At 45.0% G+C, this 12,002-nt stretch overlaps 1 protein-coding gene across 1 annotated transcript; it reads right to left on the bottom strand.

The window, feature by feature from the left end:
• Positions 1-3,677: 3,677 nt before the first annotated feature.
• Positions 3,678-11,715, bottom strand: KBTBD11 (kelch repeat and BTB domain containing 11). The gene is made up of 2 exons (XM_075498040.1): positions 11,605-11,715; positions 3,678-11,157 (listed from the first exon to the last, which is right to left on the bottom strand). Exon 2 carries the CDS (start codon positions 11,080-11,082, stop codon positions 9,313-9,315), a length of 1,770 nt encoding a protein of 589 aa, XP_075354155.1. The 5' UTR covers positions 11,083-11,157; positions 11,605-11,715; the 3' UTR covers positions 3,678-9,312.
• Positions 11,716-12,002: the final 287 nt, after the last annotated feature.

The raw sequence follows: 12,002 nt of genomic DNA, 5'->3' as shown, positions 1-12,002 counted from the left end.
CACATCAAAGTGAGCTGAACTAGAGACTAGGAGTAGCCTTTTCAAACAAACGTTACATATATCAATACGCACTATCATCATACCTTTATGCTCCAACTCTGTCAAAGGCAAACCAGAGTTGGACACAGCCAGAATCTACATTTAAATAACACTTGGTTAATTAAAGTAGTGCTTAACAAGGAGATGTGAAGGGAGTTGCTAATGAATAAAGGTGATTCTCTCAAACTTTTCCATTAGTATTTTGACACTTCATTTTGTTTTAGGAGGGGCTGATAGAGTACTGCACCTCCAAGGCGTTATCAAATCACACTGTGTATTTAATTTCATTGTGAAGTCAGAGTCAGTATTTGCTTTCAAAAGATATGTAGGAGCACAGAACTAGAGTGAGAACTCGCAAAGAGGTTCAACTTCTCTTAATTAGCCTATGGAACACTGCTAAACCCAGCACTGCTCCCAGTCCAGGAGATCTCTCATGGACCTGCATGAGTTTGACTTTTCCTAATGGTTTAAATCATATTTTTAAGAAGACTGTCTGCCTGCCTAGAGCTGCATTATGATCTAAAAAGAGGCTGGCAATGATGGCAAAAATGGATTGTCTTATTTGCATTCCCTAAAGCTAAGATATTATTAATCTCAGCTTTTATTCTAATCAAGATTCAGCATCTTCTTTAATTAGAAAAATATGGGAGAGACATATAAACAATCACTGCAGATGACAGATTCACTCACCCATGCAGAACGGGTAAAAATTTGCTGCAAACTTTCTACTCACAAACTCTGCAATGTTTTTTCACATGTGCAAAGAACTGCAAAGCACCAGCGAGACACACACACCCCCACCCCCGAAAAACCTCTTCATCTGTAATGCACTAACAAGCTGTCAACAAATTAGGCCCTGACCACTGAGATAAAGGTCTCTAAATGGTGTGGGAATTAACTTAATTCTGCAGCAGTTTGTGCTCTTGCTTCATTCCTCAGAGGCCTCCTACCTGGTCAATACTTTAATCCTGCAGTTACTCTTTCTTGTAGCCGCAGTCTGCAGTGACTAAAAGCACGGGTAAGCTTAACAAAAGGTGAAGAACTCTTGCCTTAAGTCTGCATTATGACTAATTTAATTGCTCGCAACTTTACTTATTTCCTTAGGAAGCAAACGGCTCGTGGTTTATTGTACCATTCTGCCAAGGAGCAGATGGATTAAGTCTTCCCCACTTCATCTAGAAATTTAGGGCTTTATTAAGGGAAAAAATTAGCAGGCCAGGGAAGGAAAGTCTGCCTCCTGAGGAAAGGAAAAGGAGTTTCATTGGTTTCCAATAGGTAATTTTTCCAAATTCACAGACCCCCTGTATGACCTCTTGGAATATTCAAGCAGAGAGAGAAATACATGCAACCTGCAAAGAAGAAAAAAAAGAGAGAGAAAGAGAAGGAAAATAGAAGGGGGGAAAGAGGGGAAAAAAGAGAGGATGAAATGAGAAAAAAAGAGAAAGGAGAAAAATAGAAAGAAAAAAGAAAAATGGAAAGAAAAAAGAAAGAAAAAGGAAAAAAAAGAAAAAGGAGGGGAGAAAAAGACATCACCTTCAAAGCTCTCCATGCGTAAACTGCTCACTGGGGAAGGGATCAAGAGCTGGCGCTGCCAGCACACTAAGAGAGCACAGCGGTGAAGGGCACAGCGGCGAGCCTGCCAGGCATATATCGCTTCCTCTCTCCTTCCCGAGGACTTCGGGTCAGGACAGCTGTCGTTCAGAGGATACTCACTCGGCTCCTTTCCGTCACTGCTTACTGCTGGAGTGACCTGCCGAGCAGGTGTCACTGCTGTGTCAGGCCGTGCTCCCTGCCCGCGGCAGCTGAGCTTGCTCACTAATGGTTGCTCCCGCTGGCACTTAGGAGATGCAGATGCTCTTCACTCCCATTTCAAAAAGAAGCCTGCAGGTACTGCCACATCTGCATAATAAATGCCTGTTGCTCCCCTGACCTACTTTTAGCCACATAGTATTTTCAGTCTATGAATGCTTTCTCTTCTGTTTACAGGTGCCTCGACAACGCCAGGACTGGGGTTTGTTTCTAGGCATGGTCCCAGTATTAATAGTTACTAACTTGAGCTGCCTTTGTCCCCACCCACAATGGGTACGTCTGTCCGTAGGTTGCAAGCTCATGTCCGTTGACACTGTTGTTTTGTACACGTGATAATTACTCGGTATGGCATGGGAGTTCCCAGGTATACGTGACTTCCCTGCTTGCGCAGTCTAGGAACTGAAGCAGATTTGTCTTTCCAGCAAGACTTCTCTGCCTTCAGGGGAATACAAGGCAACACCATCTGCCTCCAGATGTTTTCATACAAAATCTTTTGTGAAGTCCAATACATGGACACGAGTGATGCTAAAACATGCATTGTACCTGGAAACAGGTGATAACAGGGGATCCTCCATACCCAAATCAAGAGGACTTTGAAACCCGAAGCCTTTGTGCTACAACTGGTGGTTTCAGTGTTTCAGAACTGGAAAATTAATCTTGTGACACGGCACAAGTTATTGGTCCCAGCCACACCATTTACCAGACTGTGGATACTCCTGAAGCTTGCGACTGGGGCCTAAGCATCCTGAGAGATGTAGGTGCAAAATGTTCAATGAACCAAGCAGGAGTATATACTTGAGATAAAATTTCATTGGCACTAAGCTTCCCAATGGCTAGTTGACAGCACAGAGAAAAACGACAGAGTTAAGGAATTTATGTTCTAATGAAGTTAAAAAAAACATGCATTCAAGTTAGTGATTGCCTGAGTCTTATTCTATCAGAGCTTTTCTTTCTCTTTTCCAATGAAGGTCCCTAGTAAATTACCACAGACTCAAAAACTCTGGGGCTGAATGGAACAAGTTTTCTGGCAATCTAGGAGGTTTGGTTGAGTTATTCCAGATTTATCCTGGTTGAACCAGCAGCAGAATTTGGCCATTCTGAAGAAAATGTAAGAAAGCTGAAATAGGTAGAGCTTGCATGTTGGGGCAGCTAAGGAAATAATGGAAGTGACACCAAGTCCAACCCCACCTAGTCTCTCTACGAATCTTGGAGTTTTCAAACAGGTTATATGACTTCATTTCAAGCAAATTATCTGATAAGAAAACAAGTAGGAGACAAAATACGAAATTCAAGTTGTGTTTGATTGTGCTTTTACTTACGCTGCTGTAATCTACTCCAGCTAAAAATCAGACATGTGTGACATAAGACAAGAAAGTATCCTGGGAAAACCTACATATAACTTAAAGAATTTAACATACTGACAAGAAAAAAAAAAAAGGGAAATAAAAATTAACTGAACTGGAGCTTATGCTAATCTGCACTTAGGAAAGTGCTTTCAATGCAGAATATTTCATGTTCCCAATATGCAGCGCACTGTGAAATGAAAATATTCCCTTTTGCTTAGCCTTAGAAACACTTCCTAAACATTTTATTTACCTTTGTGATAATCCCTATAATTTTGTCTTTGCTTTATAAGAACAAATATAATACTGTTTACTGATCAGATGGATGACAAAGAAAAAACCACCAATTACCCAGAAATCCCTAAGGGGGAGCATAAGCTTTTTGTATGTATTTATTTCATGACAGCATATGTTGGAGTACATAAAAAGCTTTACCTATATATACTTCAAAAATGAAACTGTTAATACATCAGTTACACATATAATTCACCTGAATTGTGAACAGTGTCTAAAACATTTGCATTAGTTAATCTGTTGTAAGTGGCAGCATCAACATTGTTATTTCATGACTTCACAAATTTGTCCAAGGTTCATCCACTAAGACTTAAAACCAAAGCACAAGACTCCTGCAAAAAGTAGCTTATTAAACACTGGTTGTCCGAGATGTGTTGCAGGTGCAAAATGATAAGACTAACAACATAATCGGTAAAAACTCAGGCTGTTTAAGAAATATTTGAAAAAAATTGGCCCTGTAGTCATCACTGTCTCAAGTACCAGCTCTGGTTTCCTTTCCCCGCTATTTCTTCATTTCAACTGGATATATAGTAGGTATTTTTGACTCCTAATTCTTCTCTTCCCTCGTATTTCTCTGCCCCACACTCCCATTTCTTCCCATTGAGTAATTTATGAAAGTTAGAGAGCCTCCAAAATAGCCTGCTGGTTCCTAATACTGATGGGTTCATTCCAGCAGCTCTCCGCATTCAGTAGGCCAAAACAAATGAAGAGTGTGTGATTATATATATTCTGAGTGCACAATTTTACTGAGCTTGTGTGTCAATCTCTGCTTTTAGCAGCAGTAATGTAAAGTCAGAATAGTACCAGTAATCTACTAAATGTGTGGAACTATTACAAACTTGCATTAAATTATCTCAGAGTAGGAGTTGAGGCAGTAAATATACTTAAATAAAAACATACTTTGCTACAACAGTACTCGGGCTCAGACTGGTAATAGCTACACAGAGATGTTCTGTTAAATCCAATGTGAGTCTGGTGTGCAGAATAGTGGCAGACAAAAAAAACCAAATTAATTAAATACTTGTTACTACAACTGCTCAACAGTACCAACACTTCCCCTTCTTATGCTTTCTTAAGTTTCCCAGGAGCAATGCCACTAAAAAAAACCCGCAGAGATACAATTCTGTCTAAATCTTCTGGGTTCATTCAAGCAGAAAGCACTACATGTCAGTCCAGACACAAAGCACATCACCCCAGTACCACTGGTAAGCTTTGTGATGATGAAGGAGCAGTCAATGGAATGGACACCGTAAAGCAGGAAAAGCAATAGCCCGCTCATGAATAGTGATAATCAGGATACAACACTCTCAGAGCCAATCAAACAGCACAGGAGAGTTACAGCTTTCATGTGAATAATTTATTCTTTTATCACTTTAAATTTTACCAGGTACTTATTTACAAAGAATTTTTTTTGTGGACAGAATTTACATCAGCTACTGCACAATTTTGTTCATTAATAGGGTATGATTAGCATCCTTCCCATGTTGCTTAACAGTGCCTGTTTTGATCAAATAGGGTTATTCTTTTGCCAATTATTCCTTTGACTTAGTTTCCAAGTGTAAACAGAATTTGTACAAATGGCTTTGCTGCAATTAAGATTTCTTTTTACGGAACCAGTTAATAGACGGAAATAGTAAAGTTCCATCTGCTATTAGCATTTGCTAAGAAGGCTTGTTTCTTTTTTAAAGCAGGGATTTAGTTTTAGATGCAATGAAGGCTTTAGGCATTTCCATGTCAGGCACTGCAATGCCTCTTTACCAAGGCGTCACCCCTGAGAAGAATCCAAATTACCTGCTTGGCCTCCCAGTACAGTGCATGGAGTTCCTCACCTCACACTGGCAGCCCAAAGTACAGGGCCTGTCTGGAAAAAGCTTTCCACGGAAGAAAACTTGCTCAATTGCACCAATGTGTACTAAATGTGTCCTGAATTACTCACCCAGGAGCTGGAGCCTGGAATCTACCCAGAACTCGAGGTGCAGGAGCCTATGTGTGCTTTTGGAAGATTTGCATGAGGTTCATCCCTGAAAAAGAGCTGTAGGAGATGGTCCCGATACTCTTCTTCTAAATAGCCATCTAGACTTGAGAACACACACACACATGAAGTGGGAGGCCTGAGTTCAGTCCTTACTCAGCTTAAGGGAATTCAAACTTACATCCCCTAGCAGATGACCTTGAAAACAGAAGTACTCTAGGGAGGAGAAGCCCAAAAATTATCTGCTGCACATCCTATTAAAAATGGGAGAAGAGGACTGTGAGATTTCATGGAGAAGAAAGACAGCAGAGAGTACTATGTCTCTCCAGCTAGTCTCAGATCACTCAGTGAGGATGAGGGTTTGAATTGACCTACCTGGATCATTTCTGAGATTTTTAGCCAACTAGTGAATAATACAAAATGCATAAATATTTAGAGATCAGAGATTAGCTCCAAGAGGTCCTTCAACCCATTGCCAATCAAGCAGTGGAGATGTGGATTGAATCCTTGCAGGCTAAGAAAGCGAACATCTATCTCCATGTTCCCATGCAAATAGCCTTCAGGCTATTAGATAAAATAGCTCTGTTTTAAAAGCAAAACATAGACAAACACAATTTGAGGGTGGCCTAGCCCTTTGGTTTGTACCATAAAACCATATTACACCAGTGGCTTCTGGTCATCACATCATCTAGTTTCAAAGGAGTTGAGGCAGTAGCTAGGTAGGTGCCTAACTGCTCAGAGGTGAGCAGTTCTGAATGGGTGAAGGGGAACTGCTCTGCACCCTCCACACATCAAAGGGACAGTGGTTGCTTAGTTTAAGTTCAACTGGAGAGTTCTAGGATGACAATTCTGGTCTTCAAATGCCTGAAGTCTACCTGGTTTTAGTACCCAAGTTTGGTGGCATTTTTTTGCACATGCTGAAGATACAACTGGGGGAAAAAACAACTCTCGGCAAACCTGCCTCAGGCTTACCAGGGAGGAAACAGAGGCCACAGAGTAGGAAATCTGGCTAGAAACATGCCTCTGTTATCAATCATCAGGTTGTGATTATGCAAAGAGTGTACAAAGGAAACAGGTTTGACAGACAGCTACTAATGAAGACCAGACTCTGCCCTCATTTACACTGCGTAAACAGTGAAAGTGGGTAAGCACTTGATTCAACCTTTTCTAACAATAGGAGCTAGCAAAAATACAAACCACTGCAGGTTTGTAGAATGCTTATTATTGTAGAGATTATGTCCAAATATATTTCTTCATGGTGTACAGCAACAAATATCAGAAGAAAGGATCTGTTTCATTCTTTCCCGAAAGTCTGTGGCATATTTTCGCAGCTTAAATCATGGAGACTTCCCAAAACTCATTTAGAAGCATTTTCATGCATTAGTAGGAATGAAAATGCTTAATTAATGCTTAATTAATAGGAATGCAAAAGCTGGCTTGATTCCTCACTATGCTGTAGTATAAGAGCTATACTATGTAATATTTTGAACTATGAAATCATATTGTATTGTAAGATAAAACAGACATTTCCTCGTGTGTTCCTGGTGACTCTACTAATTCAAAATCCGGCCTAGCACTTATGTCTTCAGTTTAAGTACGCACCTAAGCGTTTCACTACGCAGCTTGATATACTTTCTACAGTTAACATAAAAATGACACTGAAGGCAAACACATCATTTTTCTTTCCTGCTCAAGCTACAATGCTCTAATTTAATTTAGAGTCAGTATTTCCAAGGATTCTCGTCTGAGAATTAAGTCATCATTCAGTGAAAAAAACCAATTTCTTTGTAAATCGCTAACAAATATGCCATCTGTGGTATTAAATTCCGCTGCACCAACCTGTACTGAGGCTAAGATAAGTGTCACACTGCAGGCCTACAGCTCCTACCTGGGTGATGCTTTAATCAGCTCACTAGGGAATAGGCTCACTTGGCTAAAAACTTTCAGAACTGGACCAATTTTCTACAGGATGGCTAACCAGATCAGCTGCATTAAAACCCTGTGCAAGACAGATGGAGAAAAGGTAAAAAAAAAAGGTGAAAGTGAAGGAAAGAAGTATCTATAAATTTCACTATTCTCTTTTGTGAAGATGGTGTCTCTTAGGACAGAGCCTGCTGCCTTCCTTTGGAACTACCAGTAACGTGTAAGACCGCTAATGTCCTGTTTAACAGGAACATCTTAATAAAACATAAACAGATCTGTTTTGTTTGATGTAAGGTTCCTATATCTTTCTAAAATATGAATCTATACTAGAGCTTTGAGTATAAACAATTCCCTTCCACAGTCCATGCCACTTCCAGGCTGAATTACCAATAGCAAAAACACTGGTTCTCTTTTTCAGAAAAGGTTTCTCAGTGATTTACTGTAAAGCTAAAACATTTGCCTTGCCTATTGATTTTTTAATATAAAATGTATAAAATAAATGCATGTGCCCTTTTCAATATAGTCTGTCTGCGTAGACGGTTTACACTTTTCCAGTTCTGAGTAACATGACAAAAAGTATGCTCCAACTTTCCACAGGCAGGAAGAAGCTTTATATGGTTTCATCTCGTTAGGATGCTGCTCCACAAACAGCGCTCTCGGGCGGTTCAGAATCCCAATGACAATGTACGCCATCAGCACGTACTGCAATTAACAAGGACTTATTGATTACAGCAATCGTTAGATCGAAATAAATAAAGCAGTCTCTCAATCAAAAGATAGGGAAATAACATCATGCTAGTGCACAATATAATCAACATGTGTAGCGCATTCCTATTTTCCACATCCTCCTTTGATGGTCTTGCACTAAGTTGGAAAAGCCTCTTGCCACAGGATACTGAACATACAGTGAAACATTTAAGCTGTCTGCAGTCAGTTTCAAAGAATTTACATTTGGTTTAGGTTAATTTTCCTTGACCTGCAGTTAATTAAAGAGCAGCTGAAGTACAAAATATTTCCCCCAACTCTAGTGGCATACATGGTCATGTCAATCGGTTGCAGTCTGAACAGCTTCAGTTCATTTTTGTTATAATTTAAAATATCTGATAAAAAAGGTAATAAAACGATGTCTTTTTATATAGAAACCATTGCCTTTTTCAGATAAAGAGCATAACAACATGTCATATCTGCTATAATATGCCACATTTTAAAAAGGTAACTTGCCTTTTTTTTTTTTTTTATTCCAAATACGAACATGTGGCACACATTTGTGTTGCTTAAAACTTTTAAGTCTGGTATCGGTTAAATCATTCACTGTGGTTGAAATTCCTGGGACCACACAGTGCCATGTCTTCCTTAAACCATCTATTGCACCAGAAATGAAAGGCTGTGACGGAGATGTTCTTCCTATACTTTTCTAGCACAGGAAATAGTTGGTTTAACATAAAAACAAATGCAGCTAAACTACGTTGCCAGCAGTGTTTATCCCTCGGTACCATACCAGAGGGAAAGAAAACAAGTGACAGAAAAGGCTCCAGCCCAGATTGCAACTACATGGGAACACACAACCAACACTTAAAAGTAACATCCCATTATGACACTGTTGTCAGGAATTTTTTAAAAATCCAGGTGTAAAAAAGTTTTTCTCAGATTAGGAATTGGCACAAACATAATCCAGAGATTATCCTTTATAGCAGCTTTACCTTTCATGTGCTCCGCTTTTCACACAAAGCACAGCAAACACAAGAAGAGTTACAACCAAGTTACAACCAAGTGGCTCCAGCTCAACATCTTGGGAGCGGAGAGGAGGAAAGGGGGAGCCGCTTCTCTCTGCAGACATGCCAGAGAGGGTCCCCTCGGTAGGGGGGAGTTTGTGGGTCCCCCACAGCTGCAACCCAGCTCCCCACTCAGGAGGCCAGAACCAGGCTGGCCACCTCACAGCGGGAGGGAGCCCTCCTGGTCCCCCGCTTTGTCAAATCTCTCGGGCAGGGTGAGCACAAAGGGTAGGAGGACACCCTTGGCATCCAAGGGGGCTTTAAGAAGCTCCCCGTCAAAGGTGCCCTTTAGCCCGCCATCCGCTTCCACCTCACCATCCTGGGCTAGGCTGAAGCGGAGGGTGCCGGTCCGGTTGACGCAGTAGATGGTGTTGCCCAAGGGGGCGCAGCGGAAGGGCTGGATGGGGCCACCACTGGGCCGCAGGCTGGCACACTGGCTCCAGCGCTTGGCCACCGTGTTGTACCGGAAAACTTCGACACCACCGCCAGTCCCGCCGCCTGGGCCCTGCTCCCCACCGCGGCTGCTGCTCACGTCGAAGCGGTAGATGAAGCTCTTGAAGGCCACCATGTCAGCGGAGCGCCGGCGGCTGCTGTTGTAAGGGCACTCCTGCCACTCATCACGCTTGGGGTCATACTTGAGCAGGCGGTAGAAGAGGGAGCCTCCCGACACATAGATCTCCCCATTGCAGGTGGTGGCCTCATGAGCCACGGCAAAGGCACCTTTGGGCAGAGGTGCCACAGGGCTCCAGCGGTCAGCACGTGGGTCGTACCTCTCCACGGTGAAGAGGCACTCGCCCCCCACAGCATAGAGGTAACCGTCCAGGGCCAGCAGCTTGAGCTGCGAGCGGGGCTGAGCCAGCGGCCGCACCTGGCTCCAGGTGTCAGTGAGGGGGTTGTAGCAGAAGACCTTGTCAGAGAGGCGGGCCCGAGGCTCACCACCTGCCGGCCCTGCCACAATGCCCCCTGCTAGGAAGAGGTAGTTGTGGAGGACACACATGGCACAGCCCTTGGCATTGGCCTCCTCGGGCAGGCGTGTCAGCACCCTCCACTCACCACTGGCCTCCTGGTAGCAGTGGATGAGAGAGCCACTCTCCTCCAGCGACACCACGGAGGAGGGGCTCTGTGGTCGGCTGCTCTCGCGGCTCTGTGGCCGGCTGCTGCCACCCGGCCGCTCGAAGGCATCGCTGACCTCGGCCACCAGCAAGCAGGGCCGGCCGGCCTCCATGCGCCGCTGCAGGATGAGGTCCCGCTCAGTGCCACTGAGGCGGCCATAGACGCTGGGCTCCCGCAGCACCTCCAGGTAGTGGTCGCTCATGAAGCGGTAGGCGGCCTCCCGCAGCTCCGCTAGCCGCTGCTTCTTGGCCAGGCAGAGGAGCTGGTAGCAGTTGTCGAGGCAGAGCTGGGCGCGCATGGCCTCGGCGGCACAGTGCAGGGCACAAGGCATCTGGAGGACGCGGGCGCCGCTCACCACCTCGGCCAGGTTGTCGTGCCGCACCTCGCCCATGCGGGCCGTGTACACGTAGTCGATGAGAAGCCGCAGCGCGCCGTAGCTCACCCCCTTCACCCGCAGGACGTCCCGTGAGGCGCGGGCACGGAAATAGTCACTCTTGGCCGCCAGCACCGACTTGTGCGCCCGGATGCGACGCCCCGACACCTCGATCACCAGGTCGGGCTCCTCCGTCGGCCGCTCCCGCGTCCCCACCGCCTCCTCTTCCTCCTCCTCCGGCTGGCAGGCGGCGTTGTTGATCTCCCACTGGCTCTCCACCACCCTGCCGCCGCCGGCGGGCGGCTGCGGCTCGGCAGCGCTGGCGCTGAAGCAGAGGGAGGAGCTGAAGCCGCAGGGGGCGGCCGGGGTGGGCGGGGGCGGCGGCGGCGGGGCGCCGTGGCCGGCCCCGCTCTCCTCCTCCTCCGCCGCGCCGCTGCCCTCCATGGAGCCGCGCTAGCTGCGCCGGCGCCGCGCCGCGCCCGTGCGGAGGGTGCTCGGCCGCGGCGGAACGGCCATCACCTGCGGGGGAGACCGGAGAGCGCTCAGCTTCCCGCGGCCGCGCCCCGCTCCCCCTTGCCGGCTTCCCCCCTCGCCCCGCTTCTCCGGCTTAATTGCTCAGAGCCACCGTGCTCGCAGGCGGGGCAGCCTCTGGTTTCCGGGGCTAAACCCGCGCTTCTCCCTTCCCTGGAGGAGCCATCCTGCGGCTCTGCCGCCTCCCGCTGCCCGGGGCTAACTGCACTAGCTCACTCCCCGAAAACTCGAACCTCTTTCTGGTGTGGGAATCGCCACGAAGAGCACCTCAACACCCTGAAAAGCAATTCTGGTCTTCCTGGTACTACACAAAATTTTAAGCAGTTTGCATGCATTGCATCCTTTCATGACAAGTGGTCCCTATGCTATGCTGGGCAACGAGGAAAAACACCCTTTAAAGGCAGATACTTAGGAGTACTATCATAATTTATTCACCTTGTGCAACTATTTCAGTGGAAGGTAGTGGTTGCAATCTATTCTGGAAAGAGATTCCCCACTAGCCAAGTTTTCCTTTACGTGACCCTCGCGAAGGTTTCTTCATATCACTGCTCCTCATATGCATTCCCCCTGTTTAAAAGAAAGTGTAAAAAGTTGATCAGTTTTAAAATCAATATATTCTCAATTCTCAGTTCACTCAGAAGTTTGCGACTATTAGAGTTGTTTCCTTTAACAGGATATCGATAGTATCCTAAAGTGACCAGAACTATGCTAATAGATTCTAATTGTTTACAAAACACATCAAAGGAATTTTTTGTTGTTGTTATGACAAAAGCAATCTGACACGTATGTAACAGCATATGTAGCTGTAATGCGTTAGCATATGTAGCTGTAAT

This window comes from Mycteria americana, chromosome 3, assembly GCF_035582795.1.
Source record: "Mycteria americana isolate JAX WOST 10 ecotype Jacksonville Zoo and Gardens chromosome 3, USCA_MyAme_1.0, whole genome shotgun sequence".
Lineage (NCBI taxonomy): Eukaryota > Metazoa > Chordata > Aves > Ciconiiformes > Ciconiidae > Mycteria > Mycteria americana.
Note: the sequence above shows the minus strand (reverse complement) of the source record. Positions and strands in the feature narration are given on the sequence as shown.

Bases quoted from the DNA above. Each gene is read 5' to 3' on its own strand.
- KBTBD11 (XM_075498040.1), bottom strand. From the start codon at position 11,082: ATGGAGGGCAGCGGCGCGGCGGAGGAGGAGGAGAGCGGGGCCGGCCAC.